General features: G+C 28.5%; 1 protein-coding gene across 2 annotated transcripts in view; it reads left to right on the forward strand.

Moving 5' to 3' along the window:
- LOC123007843 (nucleoprotein TPR) overlaps positions 1-16,556 on the forward strand; it is a 21,026-nt gene that overhangs the window by 2,503 nt on the left and 1,967 nt on the right. The window contains exons 3-9 of one of the 2 annotated variants that reach the window (XM_044403718.1): positions 3,638-7,724; positions 9,099-9,262; positions 9,314-9,493; positions 13,528-13,935; positions 13,990-14,176; positions 14,257-14,589; positions 14,654-14,755. In XM_044403718.1, coding sequence (XP_044259653.1) covers positions 3,638-7,724; positions 9,099-9,262; positions 9,314-9,493; positions 13,528-13,935; positions 13,990-14,176; positions 14,257-14,589; positions 14,654-14,755 — 5,461 coding nt within the window. The remainder of the gene's footprint in view (positions 1-3,637; positions 7,725-9,098; positions 9,263-9,313; positions 9,494-13,527; positions 13,936-13,989; positions 14,177-14,256; positions 14,590-14,653; positions 14,756-16,556) is intronic. The other variant, XM_044404525.1, reaches the window with a different exon arrangement.

Raw genomic sequence — 16,556 nt, forward strand, 5'->3', positions numbered from 1 at the left:
GTTTTAAACCCATTTGGATTTTTTTTTAATTATTGTAGATCAAAATAGAGGTAATTATATTTTTCAATTATTTATACATTTTTTTTTAATTTAATAAAATGAAAAAATAAAAATTACTACAAACTTATAGTAAGTATGGATTGAGAAAGCAGTTTTTAGAGTTTTGAATCCACTTGCGTAATTTTTGTAATTCAAAGTAGAGGTAATCATATTTTTCAATCTTTTTAAGAAAATTTAATATAATTCAAAAAATTACTACAAACTTGTAAGTACTTAAGTGAATTGAGAAAATAGTTTTTCGGGTTTTAAACCCAATTGGAATTTTTTTTCTTTTTTGAAATTATTGTAGATCAAAATAGAGGTAATTATATTTTCAATCTTTTTAAGAAAATTTAATAAAATTCAAAAATAGCAAAAATTATAATTAATTAATTAGAAAGTTGTAGTAAGTATGAATTGAGCAAATAGTTTTTCGGGTTTTAAACCCATTTGGAATTTTTGAAATTATTGTAGATCAAAATAGAGGTAATTATATTTTTCAATTATTCATATTTTTTTTTAATTTACTAAAATGAAAAAATAAAAATTACTACAAACTTATAATAAGTATGGATTGAACACAGTTTCCTGGTTTTAAACTCATTCGCATGTTTTATGACATTGTAGATCAAAATAGTTTTCAATGATTTTTTTTCTAAAATTTAATTGCCAAAATAAAAAAAATACTACAAACTTATAGTGAGTATGGATTGAGCAGACAGTTTTTCGAGTTTTAAATCAAAATAGAGGTAATCAAAATTTTTAAAAATTCAATAAAATCCAAAAAAATTACTACAAACGTGTAAGTATGAATTGAGCAAACAGTTTTTCGGGTTTTAAACCCATTTTTATACAATTTAATAAAATGCAAAAATAAAAATTACTACAACTTACAATAAGTATGAATTGAACACAGTTTTTTGGTTTTAAACCTATATTTTTATAATTATTATACAGGGTGTTTAGTTTTTATTCTTACAAAATTAAACAGTTGATAGAATATTCAATTTTAAGACAAAATTTTCGTATGAACATGGATGGAAAAATGCTATGCAAAACAGCTACACGCTTTAAAAGGGTGTTGTTTTGAGTGTAGTTTCTTGCCAGTTTCAGCAACAAAATTTTAAATTTTATAGTTTTTCACAAAAAAGAGGTCTCTTGAATTTTTTCGTTACAATTACCGTTTTTGAGTGAAATCAGTTTAAAATTTTTGTTCCAGATTATAAACAGCAAAAAAATTTAAAATTAAATTTGTTTTACGTTGTCTTAAAATTGGATATTTTATCACCTGTTTAAATTTGTAACAAGAAAAACGGAACACTCTGTGGATCAAAATAGAGGTAATCATATTTTTTAATAATGCGTCTTTTTTCTAAAAATTTAATTGCTACAATAAATTCTTGTATTAATTGAACAAAAATATTTTCAGGTTTTAAGCTCATTTGCATTTTTTAATTTTTGTTTTTGTTCAACTTGTATGATTTGTTACTAAGTATATTATTTCACATATTTTTAGCGAATTTTCCGATAATTTGCTATTCATAACTTTATTCGTAGTAAGAAAAAAATTTCTGTAACTGATATGAGAAATTTGATCTAGTTAAACAAATGTAGTCATTTAGTAAGCAAAAATTGTAAGAATTTCAATCAATTTATAGAAATTCCAATTGTTATATACTCGGTGTTTTTTTAATACTACGAAAAATTGCAACCACATATTTTACATCGAAAAATAATACTAATTTGCCAAATAAAGCTTCATTACAGATATATAAGGTGATGAAGTTTCATAATCAAAAAAATCCATTAACTAACTCCTCCAAAAACACTTGAATTATTTTCATAAAATTTTATAGGATTTGTGAGCCGTTGAAAGGGCTTATTTTCCTGCAGTTATTTTGTTTTTACTTTATTTGTACATCGTTTTTAATTTTTTTTATCAGTGTTATTTTTTGATGTAGAATATGTGGTTCTACTTTTTTGCAGTAGTAAGAAAACACCCTGTATAGAAACACTAAATTTAAGAAATTTTTATTGTTACTTTACAGTTTTTATTTTGTAATCAATTCAAAGACAAAGACACTCACTTTTATCGAAATTTTAGTAAATTTTTCTTGGTTTTATAATTTGTTGTATTTAAACTTTATAAATAAATGAATGTCGGTTTTTAAAAACTTAGATTAACAGATGTGCTACAAAATTTGTGCATTGTCACTTCTCATCATAATTTAAAATTCCGTAATGTTAAAAAAATGTTGAAACTTATAATTCATGTATTTTAATCAACAATTTACCGTTTTCAGATTTTTTTTTGGAATGGTTTTTCACAAATTTAACTAAATTATGTAGCTCTCAACCCAATTTTAAAATTCGTAGTCCTAAAAAATGTTGAAATCATAAATTATTTATTTTAAATAAACAATTTACTATTTGAAATTTAGATTCTGATTGGTTTTCAATGAATTTAAGTAAATTGTTGTGAGTTTGTGGGTTCACAACGTCCATACCATAAAAAAAAAAAATAATTAAAATATTGCAACTGATTAATTACATATTAGAATTTATTAGTGATAGAAATAGATTAGAAATTCTGCACTGGGTTTTATAATTTAATATTTATGTACAGAAATATATACGGGGTGATCAAAACGTATAAATTCAAGCATTTTTTGGTTAAATTATTTGTTTTCAGATAAAATTAATAGATGGGAATTGGCATGTTTTAAAAGATGTTATCGTGTTTTTTAAGAATAAATGTTTCTAAATTTTGCAATTCTTATTGCATTTTTTCGACCAAAAATTGAACTTTATACAGAGTGCCCCAGAGAATAATTTTAAGTACGATAAGATACCAGGAAAATGGAAAAAATGTTTAAAAAATTCTATCTGTCAAAAATTATGACATATTTATTTGACATTTTTTTAATGTCTATTTAGTGATACTGATGATCTTGTATATGTTTTTTTTACAATTATTTAGTAAAGGTACAAAAAGTTTGCCAATAAAAGCCACAAATAACATTGAACAGAGTTACAATTTAGGATACAGCATCTTTGTTTCCTCTTTTAATAGTCTGTAGCAAAAAAACTTGGAAAATTATTTTCTCAACTGAAATAAATAGAGTTAAAGTGCAAAATTTAAAGTCTCATAACTTTGAAATTTTTATGGATACAATTTTTTTAACATTTTTACCATGTTCCTGGTATCTACCTTATATGGCATTTTTCCTTGGGGCGCGAGTTCTGGCGCAGCCTGTATAGATAAGAGTAATTTTTAAATCACAGTTTTTGTCGTAACAAATGGTTGTTTTCATACTTTTTATGGTAAAGTTTTCGCAATTACATTGTGTTAATTTTAATTTGTGTTGTAAAATGAAATCAAATATAAAAATATTAAGTTTATTTTGAAAATACTGACTTAAAACAGCAATAAACAATGATATTCGCACAAAATTTTTACAATCTGTTTTTTTTAATTAGAATTTGGTACAGACCATCACAATGAAATTCTGTTCTTGTACCAGATATTAGTTAATGTTGTTAATTATTATTAATTATCGTTGTTTTCTTTACTTTAACAAACATTTTTTGTTATTAGGTCCAACAACTCTTGAAGCACGCGACTGACCAATACGGCGAACTGGAAACAAAACACAAAGAATCGGAATTAACTCACGAAGAAATCTTGGCGAAGAAGAACGAATGTATTGCATTATTGAAGAAAGAATTGGAGGTTTCGAAAGAACTTCTCGACAATTGCAAACAAGACCAAATCCAAAAAGAAATCGAAGGTTTATCACCGACTGCAGCTTCAGCATCACGTCTATTAAAATCCGGAATGACGGTAACAGAAATTTACGCTCAATATGTAACAATTTCGGAACGATTAGTCGACATGGAGAAAGAAAATGCCCAATTGAAAAATTACATCAGTAGTATTGTACACGAAGTCGAAGAAAAAGGACCACTAATAAAAAAATTACGCGAGGATTATAGCAATGCTTTGGACGCAAATGAAATATTGAAAAATTCGAATGATCAACTTTTGAGTGAAATCCAACAATTGCGTGAAGCTAACGTTCAATGTACGAGAATTGAGGAGGCAGTTTCACGTGAGAATGCAAGATATAAAAAAGAAGTGGCTGATTTAAGTCGTCAAGTTTGTCATTTATTGCAAGAAATTGAAAATTCACGAGTGGGTTCTTCATCAACTTCAACTGATATGGATTTAAGTGATAGTGTTAGTTCAGCTGATATAATTACGAAAAAATTAGTCACTTTTAATGATATTTCCGAATTGCAAAAGAACAATCAAAAATTACTCGCAATTGTTCGTGAATTAACCGAACGTCAAGAAGAAGCCGAATCGTTTGATCCAGCCGCCATTTCAGACTTAAAAATGAAACTTGATCATTTGAGGGAATCCCAAAATGAACTACTTGAAGAACGTGAACGACTTAATAAAATGATGATTACAGTAGGAAATCAAAGAGATATGTATAAGAATTTGTACACACAAGCTGTTAAAGCTGCAGGTGAAGAAGTTCCTCAATTAGAAACTTCATTTAATAACGTCGAACATGAGAAAAGTCACGATAACGAATCTCAATCTGATGATAAAACACAAGAATTACTCACACAAATTGAGAGTTTCAGGAAAAAAATCGAACATCTCAAAAATGAAAACGATTTATATCGGAAGGAGAAATCAGAAAACGAGAAAATTTTGTTAGACCAATTGGAAAATATGAGAGCGGAAGTTAAAGATTTGGTTAAAGCAAACTGTAAATTATCATCACAATTAGAAAACAATGAAGAGAAATTTAAAGTATCCCAAAACAATATGGAGATTTACAAAAAACAAATTACAGCATTAGAAAAACAAAATAAAATTTACAGTGAAACAATAATCAAGCATGAGCAAGCTATTACCTACCTTAAAGACGAAACAATGCAAGCACAAACAAAACTCTCAAGAGCTGAAGTAATGTTAGCGAATTTACAAAAAGAAAATGCATTGTTAAAAGACGCCGAAATGCGTTTACTCAAAGAACGTGAAAGTATAAAACGCGAATCACACACCCAAAATATGATACAAACCAATATTGAATTAATTAAAGCAACTTTAGAACGTACTGATGCTGAAGGTAAATTAAGACTTGAAGCAAGATTGGATGAAGCACATCGTGAATGTGCTGCATTAAGACGAAGACTACAAGAAGAACAAGATCGATTTAGGCAACTCTCTGAACATTTAGAAAATCAAACACAACTTGCCAAACAACGTATGAGTGAAGAACAAGTAGAAGCGGAAAAATTACGAAAAGAATTAGCAATAAACCGAGAAGAGTTGATTCAAAAAGGTAATCAAATTGAGGATTTGACGAAGAAACTTAAAACTTCGGCTTATGCCCTACCTGAGTCTAATAATAGTCAAATTTGTGAATTGGAACAACAATTAAATGATGCAAAAGCCGAAATCGAAGCTTTAAAATCGAAATTGAAGAATACAAAAGAAGCATCAGAACAGTATTTCAATGTTGCTAGCAATGCAGAAAATCAAATGAAGATTCTTCTGGAACGACAAAAGGAATTAGAGGAGAAAATTGAAAATCAGAAAGGGACCATCAAACAATTACAGGAGAAATGTGCAGAGTTAGAAGGCGAATTATCTTTACAAATGGATGATCAAGATATGGCAAATGCAAGTACTCGTAGTAAATCAACACAGTTGGAAGAAGAATTAAATGTTAAAAATATGGACTTGCAAACAGCACGTGAACAGTTAGAAAACATCCGAAATGAGAATAAATCACTCATTGAAAATCTCAAAGCTGTTGAAAATAAGTTTGCAAGACAAGTAATGTTACATTCAACCGATTTACAAATTCTCACTGATATTAAAGCCGAATATGAGAAAACCACAAGTGAATTAATTGAAATGAGACGTAGTCGTGATTGTGCATTGGAAGAATTAAACGAGAATAAAACTTCATGGGAAACGAGAGAAAAAATCATTCAGAAAGAACGTGAAGAATTGGAACAACGTTTCAAAGATATGGATGCCCAAAATAGTTTATTATTAGACCAAATTCAAGCTCTCAATACACAATTATCTTTATTCCAAGCACAAGCGACTGAATCATCTTCAGTTTCCGATTTATCCATGAATAAATCATTCACTGAAGACGAAGTCAAGTCTTCCGAACAATTATTAACAATAATTAAGTATTTGCGTCAAGAAAAAGATATTGCTGTTAGTAAAGCTGAAATAATGGAAGCTGAATATGAACGATTAAAATCCCAACATGAAATGTTAACTAAACAATTAGAAGAAGCTAAAGCTGCAGTTGAAGCTGAACGTCAAAAATCAGAAGTTTCTGTTGTAACAGCAGCCAAACATGCGGAGGTTTTACGAAAAGTTGAAACACTAAATGCCATTACTGATAGTAATCGAGCATTGCGTCAAGAACGTGATAGTTTAAAGAGTCAAATTGATGAATTGAAACAACGTGCTGAAACTTTAGCATCTGAATTAGCACCAACACAAGAGAAAAATAGAGAATTGAGTATTAAAGCAGAAGCAATGCAAACTGAAAATATTTCATTAAGAGCTGAATGTACGAAATGGCGACAGAGGGCGCAAATGTTGATTGAAAAATCGAATAGGACTAGTCCAGAAGATTGGAAGAAATTATTAAATGAACGTGAAACTCTTGCCAAACAATTGACAATCGAGCGAGGAAATGTTGCAAAAATCACTGATGAGTTGAATACATTGAAACAAGATAAGAGTAAACTTGAGGAGCAATTGAAAAATGTAAGATCACAAAATAACACTCAAGCTGAAGAAATTGCCAAGTTGAAGGAAGAAATGACTTCGTTGCAAAATCAAGTACAACAATTGACACAATCATTAGAACAGTCACAAGAAAATAATAAACGATTATTGGAGGAAAATCGTTTATTGACTGAACATACAGCCGGTAAAGATGTCAATATTACCGAACTGAAAAATAATCTCACTCAAATACGTAAAATTGCTAAAAAATACAAGATTCAATGTGAGGATCAAATCAACGAAATTAAAACTTTACGTGAAGAGAAAGAACATAAAGAAACAGAACAAAATACAAACGAAAGACAGTTACAAGAACAGCGAAGTGAAATGGAAGAAAGAATAACACAAATTGAGCAAAGTAATAAAGAAGTCATTGATCGATTAAATCAACAAATAGCAACACTAACAGAAGAAAACGAAAATTATAAGAAAGTAATCGAAAATCATAAACAGGGTTTTCTAGATAGAGAAGAGCGATTTAAAAATTTGTTCAAAAATGCCAAAGAACGAATTGTTACTTTAACTGAACAAATGAATACGTTGAAAGGTCAATTAGGTAATCAGGAAAGTTCATCGACTAATGAAAATGCTGAAGAAGGCACTTCTAGTAGTAGTAATAATGATCTTTTGACCAAAATTGACAATTTAGAAAAAGAAAAAGCTAATATTTTAGCTGATAGAAGGCAAGAGAATGAAAAATATGCTTCCGAAATTGAAACATTAATGCAAAAAGTTTCGCAATTACAAAGACAACTTGGTCAGCAAGGTTCCAAACCTAGCACAAGTTCAGGTTCAGAAAAACCAGCCAATGAACCACCCACTGCCAATATTAAACCAATGGCGGGTAAGTTGAGGTCATTATAATGTTAAAATATGTATATGCACTTTTATTCCGAATCACAGTAAACGTATTATAAATCGGAATTTTTGTTAAGATTTTCGTGTTTATTAATTTAACTAGTGCAGTTAGTGGTGCAAAATCGAATGCAATCTTACAAAAGCAGTGAAAAAGACAAGAAAGACAACTTTGATAAAAGTAAAAACGTTTAAGAGAAAAAAAAACAGAGTTTACTCATAAAAAGGTCACTTTTGTGACGTTTGTGGATAAATATTATTATGAATTTGTTGTTCTATTTTTACTTACTTTCCTTTTTTTCAGTTTTTTTTTCTATTTTTATTACATTATTTATCATTATTTATTTTATTGCATTAGATGTCTTAACATTTTTATTTTTGATTTTTATTATTTGTTCTATTTTTTACTTATTTTCCTGCTTTTTTCTTCTTTTCTTATTAAATTAAGGCCGAATTAAATATTTGATTGCAATTAAATTTAATTCGTTACTTGATTGGTTGAATTTTGATGAACAACCAATCAGATTTCAGGATTTTGATGAACTTAATTTTGATTAATTTACCCTAAATTTCTTAACATTTTTATTTTTGACTTTTATTTTCTGTTGTATTTTTTTACATTATTTCAAATAAACATTTCTTTTAGGTTACTCGACAAATACATAAAGTATATGCACTTTTATTCCGAATAACATATACTATTTTATCAGTAAACGTATTCAGATCGAGTTTAAAGAGCAGTACTAAAATTATGAATCTAAATTTTTGTTAAGATTTTCGAACGTGTTTATTAATTTAACTAGTGCAGTTAGTAGTGCAAAATCGAATGCTGATAATCTTACAATGTACCTCTCTAGAAATAGCTGAAGCAGCGAAAGAGACAAGAAAGACTACATTGGTAAATGTCATGACAAAAGTAAAAACGTTTAAGAGAAAAAAAAAAACAGAGTTTAGTCATAAAAGTGTCACTTTTGTGACGTTTGCGGATAAATATCATGAATTTGTTGTTCTATTTTTACTTACTTTCCTTTTTTCAGGTTTTTTTTCTTTTTTTATTACATTATTTATCATCATTTATTTTATTACATTAGATGTCTTAACATTTTTATTTTTGATTTTTATTATTTGTTCTATTTTTCACTTATTTTCTTGCTTTTTTCTTCTTTTTTTATTAAATTAAGGCCGAATTAAATATTTGTTTGCAATTAAATTTAATTCGTTACTTGATTGGTTGAATTTTGATCAGATTTCAGGATTTTGATGAACTTAATTTTGATTTAATTCACTTTCTAAATTTCTTAATATTTTAATTTTTTACTTTCTTTATTTTTTTTACATTATTTCAAATAAACATTTCTTTTAGGTCACTCGACAAATACTCAAACTCAGTCGGTACCGATCCATCCATGGCGCAGTGGTGAGACACCTTTGGCAAGTATAAGACCAATGTCACAGCAAGTAAGAACGGTCACTGTTTTACCGACAAGTCAGAGTCCAAGTGCTGTTATGGTTCCTCCACAACAACAAGTGAGTTGTTTTGATTTTTGAGAACTGTGATGTAATATTTGTTTTTTTTAGGTGCACACTACAGGATCAAGTACAATTGAAGCACTTTCTAGTAGTAGTCCTACAAGTTCGCATACTGATTATGTTCCATCGACTAGTTCAGCAAGTGCTGCAATGTTAGGACCAAGACAGGTTGTTGTTCCTCCAACTCAGTCGTCTCAGGATACTGAAGATGAAGATGCCAATATGCAGGTATTGTGATAAATAAATCATATAATTTATAAAAATGTCCAAGTCTAATGTTAGTTTTAAATTATGTTGCAAATTTCACCGACGTCACATATTTTAATCTCTAATTATTTTATTAAACAATTAAAATTTAGAATACATATTTTCATTTTTGTAGCTTCCATATGATTGTATTTTTAACACAAATTTGCGTCTTTGTTACTGATTTTTTTATTGGAGTTTATAGAAATTGGACGTCCTGCATTTGTAGATAATGCAGCTACTTTTTTTTAATACTAGAGAGAAAAAAAATCCCGTTTGGTGCAGTTGTGCATTTTTAGAATCGTAATTATTATTGGATAGATATTAAAATAAACAAACACCAAAATATAACCTTAAATCACATCTGCAATCTGCATTACCGACATTTAAACAGCCAATGAGCGCAAAGATTGGAGTATTATTTCATTTTACGAAAGTTGGATATATATTTTTTTGTACTAAAATTAAGATTTCAAAAAAAACGAAAACATGGATGGGTCAATTATTTTTTAATAAAGATTCAGAATATGCAATTAAAAAATATGTGCGACGACCTACTTATAATTAATTAATAATATAATAGATAAAGGTTTTTTCAATGGGAGGTGTAATTTTAAATTTTCAAAAACTAATTTTGTTTATTAAAGATATTTTTATTTCAAAATACAATTCAAACATTGTTATTAAACCTGGAATACAATATCTAGCAAATGTTCGCCTCTGTTTTTTTGACAGCAAAGCATTCTTTTACGGAAGTTTTGGACATTTTCACTTTAAAAATATAAAACTAAAAGACAGAATATTTTAATTATTTTGGGAAGGTGTGTCGGCTTTACCGCCCTTCCCGTTTCATTTTCGTATTTTTTGATTCAAGTAATTTTTAATTAATTTGGTTTCAAATGAAATTTTAATAATTTTTGTGATAATTTTTTAATGTAATTGAAATTTAAGCTGATAATGGCCAAAATATGTTTTGGCGACGATAAATTATACATTTGAGGAAACAACTTTGTTACTTTCAACCCTATGCAGATTTATGTTGTTATTATGAAAATATAAAAAAATACAGTTTTTCACACTTATTTGAGTTTTTTCTTCTTAAAAAAAAATAGAGTACAATCGAGCGTTTTTAAAATATTTTGTAGATAATACTGTATTTTACACTGGGAAAAGGAATTTTGCACTGTATTTACGGTTTTTGAAAAAACAATTTTGTTTATTAATTTGAACAAATAATTACTAATGAATATTAAATGAATGTAAGCGTGAAAAAAAAATGTAAATATGTAAAAAAAAATATTATTTAAATCTCAATTTTCGGCCAAATTGAAGCAATTTGTAGATGCACAATCAATTTGGATTGATTTTAAGCCAAAAATCAACTTAAATCAATGGATTTCAACATAATAAATGCTTATATTTTAGTTTTCTTACAAAACTTAAGGATTTTAGCCATTTCCAATCCAATTTTCCTCGATTTTAACTTATAAATCATTCTAAATCAATATATTTTAACAAAATAATTGTTTAAATTTCAATTTTCGGAGAAAATGAAGCAATGTGTGCTATTTCCAATCGGTTTAAGCCAGAAATCAACCCAAATCATGTAAACATTTATTTTGTTTAAAATCGAGGCAAATCAACTGGAAATACCATAAATTGCTTTATTTTGGTCGAAAATTGGGATTAAAGCAATTATTTTGTTAAAATACATTGATTTAGAATTATTTCTGGGTTAAAATCGAGCAAAATTGAATTGGAAATAGCACAAATTGCTTTATTTATAAAAAAAAATATGTGCAACGACCCAATTATAATTAATGAATAATATCACAGATATAGGCAAAAGACATAAAAGGCAAAATATTTTAATTATTTTGGGAAGGTGTCGGCTTTACCGCCCTTTCCGTTTCATTTTCGTATTTTTTGGTTCAAGTAATTTTTAATTAATTTGGTTCCAAATGATATTTTAATAATTTTTATGATAATTTTTTAATGTAATTGAAATTTAAGCTGATAATGGCCGAAATATGTTTCTACGACGGTAAATTATACATTTTTTAAATTTGAGGAAACAACTTTGTTACCTTCAACCCTTATGTTGTTATTATATAATTAGAAAAAATACAGTTTTTCACACCTATTTGAGTTATTTCTACTTAAAAAATGGAGTCCAATCGTGAGTTTCTAAAATATTTTGAAGATAATACTGTGTTTTATACTGGGAAGAGGAATTTTACGCTGTATTTACGGTTTTTGAAAAAAAAATGTTTTTTAAATTTGAACAAATAATTAATAATGAGTATTAAATGAGTAAGAGTGAAAGTAACCAAAAAATGTAAAAAAAAAAACTTTTTTTTGAATTGTCGGTTACTGTGTTTTTGCTTGGGACAGCCGACAAATTTTTAACACTTTTTGAAAATTCACTGTAAAGCAGGCTTTAATGTCAAATTTGACTTTTCAAAAGTCTAAAACGTCAAAATTATTAGTGACATTAATTCGAAAGTGAGGTTAATATCTAAAGGCCGTTTTACATTTAACGTCATTAGAATGACTTTGTTATCTTATTTTTGCAATAATTTTAACTGTAGATTTTTGTAAAACTCATCGGTGAAAAAATTTAAATCTCAAAACTGGGCTTAGACTTTTTTACATAACTGTGAAATGCCAGATTATTTCAATTTTTGCACGTGTTTAGAGTTCATAGAAACCAAAAAGGATATCGATGGAAGGGATGCGCAAAGACGAAAACTCGTCACGGACGACTCCATTCGTAAATATAGGGGAGTTCTGAAATCAGCTGAGAGCAGTGGCGTGTATTCGCACTTATTTATTCGAGGAAAACAAATAATCCACATACTGTAATAAAAATATTTTATTACTTTATTATATAAGTTAACTTTTTTAAGGCATCTAAGCAAGTTAAATAACTTTTGAAACACTAACRGATATTAGAGTTATACTTTCAACTCTTTCAATTTAATAGACACTTTTGTTTGACAAAAATGATAAAAAGCTAATACAAAACACAATGCAATAACTCCAAGAAATAAATCGATTTCTATAGGTACTCACATTTTTTAAGGTATACATTTGATCTTTAATTATCTCGTTTAGGTGTAAAGGTTACCAGCTATACCAAACGTTGTAATTTAAAAACCTATTAAAAACGCACCGGTTTCAGGTATAGCTTTTTTACATAGTATTTTTCGACACATGTTTATAGAAAACTTTTGTCTTAAAATTTAACTTGTAACAATAAAAACGGAATATTCTGTATATACATACATAATAACTTGATAACTTCGTACTTGCGGCAATATAATGTTATGAAATCAACTGTAAAGTTTTGGATTTGATGTATGGGCCTAAACTTTTTTTCATATCTTTCAAACGAAAATTAAAACATTGACAAAAATGAAACAAAATTATGAGGTCTAAAGATTATGAGATAGTGATATAATTTGACAAATTAAAAATCCGAGATTTGAAGTAAGTCGATAATACAAAAAATTCTTTAATATAATTTTTTATTACAAGAGTCATTGATTAGTCGCTAAGAATTTGAGGGTTCATCTTCTTACATAGTCAATAGACTAGGTATGAAAACAAAACATCACTAAAAAATGTTTAATATACCTACTTATTAACAGGGGCATCTTATAAATGTTAACTTTGAAAAATTAATTAAAATTAATTATGATACAAAAATTGTTTTTAATATGTTTATATTTTTAATAAACGAATCTATTCGTTACTGTTTGTTCGTATTTTATTTATACAGAAATTAATATCACCGTATTTTGAAATAATCGTGAATTTTTTATATTTAATATCACAGTCAATGAATATACGAAAAAAAATGCAACTCTACAATTCCCTTTTTATCACAGAATGGTTCTGTGTTACGCCACTGCTCAAGTTTCCCCACTACACCGAGTACGCATTGGCTCCGCCTATCGATATCCTTCTTGAAGTCTATGAACTTTAAATTTGTAATGTTGGTACTTGTTTAGTTGCAGTCTGCGCCTCAACAACAAGCCGTTGCTTTAGTTCTTCCGCGGGTAGAACCCCCAAGTAGTGGACCAACCCAAGAACAAGGAACCAGTAGTAGTAGTAGTTCGAATACAGTTACAACAACACAAGCTGGTCTAAAACGTCAACGAGATCCAGATACTGATACAAGTGAAGAACAGTCAAAAACTCAACAACAAAGTAAAAGAACTAGAGTTCAACAAGCAGGAACAGTAAGCGACAGTGGTTTAGAAGTAGAATATCAAGTTCCAACAAGTAGTCAACGTGATCATGACGATGATAATGTAATTGTTGTTGAAAGTGATGAAGAAGGTGGTGCTGATGAAGGTGAAGGTGCTGATGATGAACCTGATGATCCTGATACTGAAGGTTATGATTTAGAAGTGATGGTATGTAATGGAACAGAAGACGACAATGATTTAACATTGTGCATAAACTTTAAGGAACAAGATAACTATGAAGATGCCGATTGTCAAGATGTTGAAGATGAAGAAGGTGGAAATGAAGTTGAAGTAATTGAAGATTCGAGTGAAGTACCCAATCAAAGTGAACGATCTTTACAGGAGGAACCTTCACAGGAAGAAAATGTTGAGCAAGCCCAACCGGAAGCTACAAGTAGTGGCACTGATGGTAAATTTTTTGTTTAGTTGATTTTTGGTGGTTGGTTATTTTATTTATTTTTTTTTTCATTATTTTTTATTTGCTTCAAGGGGGCCCCGGTGGTGTAACCTTATCCCAAGCCTCGACGTCAGTCTCCATGACAATGCCCTCTTTTTCACGAACTAGACCTATAGCCCCTCTCCTATCCAGACAACAGTTGTTGTCACATGGGCTGGAAGAGGGCGGTGATGATGGTATTGTTCCATCAACGCCTACTTTATTTGTACCGAGAAGATCTGACGGTTTTGGTGAGGCCGTTAGTTCTCCTCATGTGCCCACAAGTGGGAGGTTTACTTTTAATGAATCTGTTCCGCCAATTACTGCCGGTTCTAGTGAGGTCGTTCCTGAACAGACGCTAGAAGTCACAAATATGGATGAGAATAGTATGGATTTTGGTGCACGTGTTGATGAGTTTTTTTTTAATACGAGTGTTTTCTTTTGTTTTAGGTACGGGGAGAAGTGTTCCGAGTACGCCCCTGCAAGCTTCACCACAAGAAGCCGTTCCTGGAAGTGAGGAACAAGGGTCCAGTCAAACAACGCAGTCGGATGGTATGAAACATTCAAATTTTGTTTTAAAAAAGTTGATAATCTTATAACGATACTAAAGCAGTTACGACACTACCTATTTTATTATTAAATACAATGAAAAGAGTAAAAAAAAATGAATGAAACACTCATTTCAAGAAAAATAACAGATCAACAGATTCTGTTGGTGTTTTTATTTGGTGGGGAATTTTCATTTTATGTTAAAACTATTACCCTGATTTTATTAGTCAATGAAAAAGTTTGTAAGGTCTAAAAATTTAATACGTCGATTAATAACATCTCAGATTGTTTAGAATGTTTTTTTTCTTTAATTTTTTTTTATTGATACAATTGTAGAAAAATTATTGTGTATATTAAGTTTAATTAATCATTCTAAATCAATGTATAAAAAAATAATTGTTTAAATCTCAATTTTCGGCCAAAATGAAGCAATTTATAGTATGCACAATCAATTTGGCTTTATTTTAAGCCAAAAATCAACCTAAATCAATGTATTTCAACATAATAAATGCCTATATTTCAGTTTTCTTACAAAATTTAGGGATTTTAGCTATTTCCAATCGATTTGGCTCGATTTTTAAGCCAGAAATCAACCTAAATCATGTAAACATTTATTTTGTTGAAAATCAACTGGAAATACCATAAATTGCTTTATTTTGGTCGAAAATTGAGATTAAAGTAATTATTTTGTTAAAATACATTGATTTAGAATTATTTCTGGGTTAAAATCGAGCCAAATTGAATTGGAAATAGCACAAATTGCTTTATTTATAAAAAAAATATTACCACCCTTCCCGTTTCATTTTCGTAATTTTTTTATAAAAAAAAGTCAGTTCTATTCCTGGTTGAAGTAATTTTAAATTAATTTGGTTCCAATGGAAGTTTTAATAATTTTTGTGATGATTTTTTAATGTAATTGAAATTTAGGCTGATGATTGCAATTGATGGCCGAAACATGTTTCTACAACAGTAAATTATACATTTTTTACATTTAAGGAAGCAACTTTGTTACTTTCAACCCTATTTAGATGTATATTGTTATTATAAAATTATAGTTTTTCTCGCCTCTTTGAGTTATTTCTACGTAAAAAATAGAGTACAATCGACCGCTTCTAAAATATTTTGTAGATAATACTGTATTTTACACTGGGAAAAGAAATTTTGCGCTGTATTTACGGTTTTTGAAAAAACAATTTTGTTTATTAATTTGAACAAAAAATTACTAATGAGTATTAAATAAATTTAAGCGTGAAAATAAACCAACATATGTAAAAAAATAATTGTTTAAAACTCAATTTTCGACCAAAATGAAGCAATTTATAGTATGCACAATCAATTTGGCTTGATTTTAAAACAAAAATCAACCTAAATCAATGTATTCAACATAAAATAAATGCTTATATTTCAGTTTTCTTACATTTTTTAGTTATTTCCAATCCAATTTTCCTCGATTTTAACTTAGAAATCATTCTAAATCAATATATTTTAACAAAATAATTGTTTAAATCTTAATTTTCGGACAAAATGAAGCAATGTGTGCTATTTCCAATAGATTTGGCTCGATTTTAAGACAGAAATCAACCTAAATCATGTAAACATTTATTTTATTGAAAATCGAGCCAAATCAACAGGAAGTACCATAAATTACTTTATTTTGGTCGAAAATTGGGATTAAAGCAATTATTTTGATAAAATACATTGATTTAGAATTATTTCTGAATTAACAATCTAGCAAAATTGAATTGGAAATATAAAGCTATTAAAAAAATTATTGATAAAAAATCACATTCCTAAGGTCTAAAAA

Source organism: Tribolium madens, unplaced genomic scaffold (genome assembly GCF_015345945.1).
Source record: "Tribolium madens isolate multiple individuals breed KSU strain unplaced genomic scaffold, Tmad_KSU_1.1 Scaffold_11;HRSCAF=98;Tcas5.2_LG3b, whole genome shotgun sequence".
Lineage (NCBI taxonomy): Eukaryota > Metazoa > Arthropoda > Insecta > Coleoptera > Tenebrionidae > Tribolium > Tribolium madens.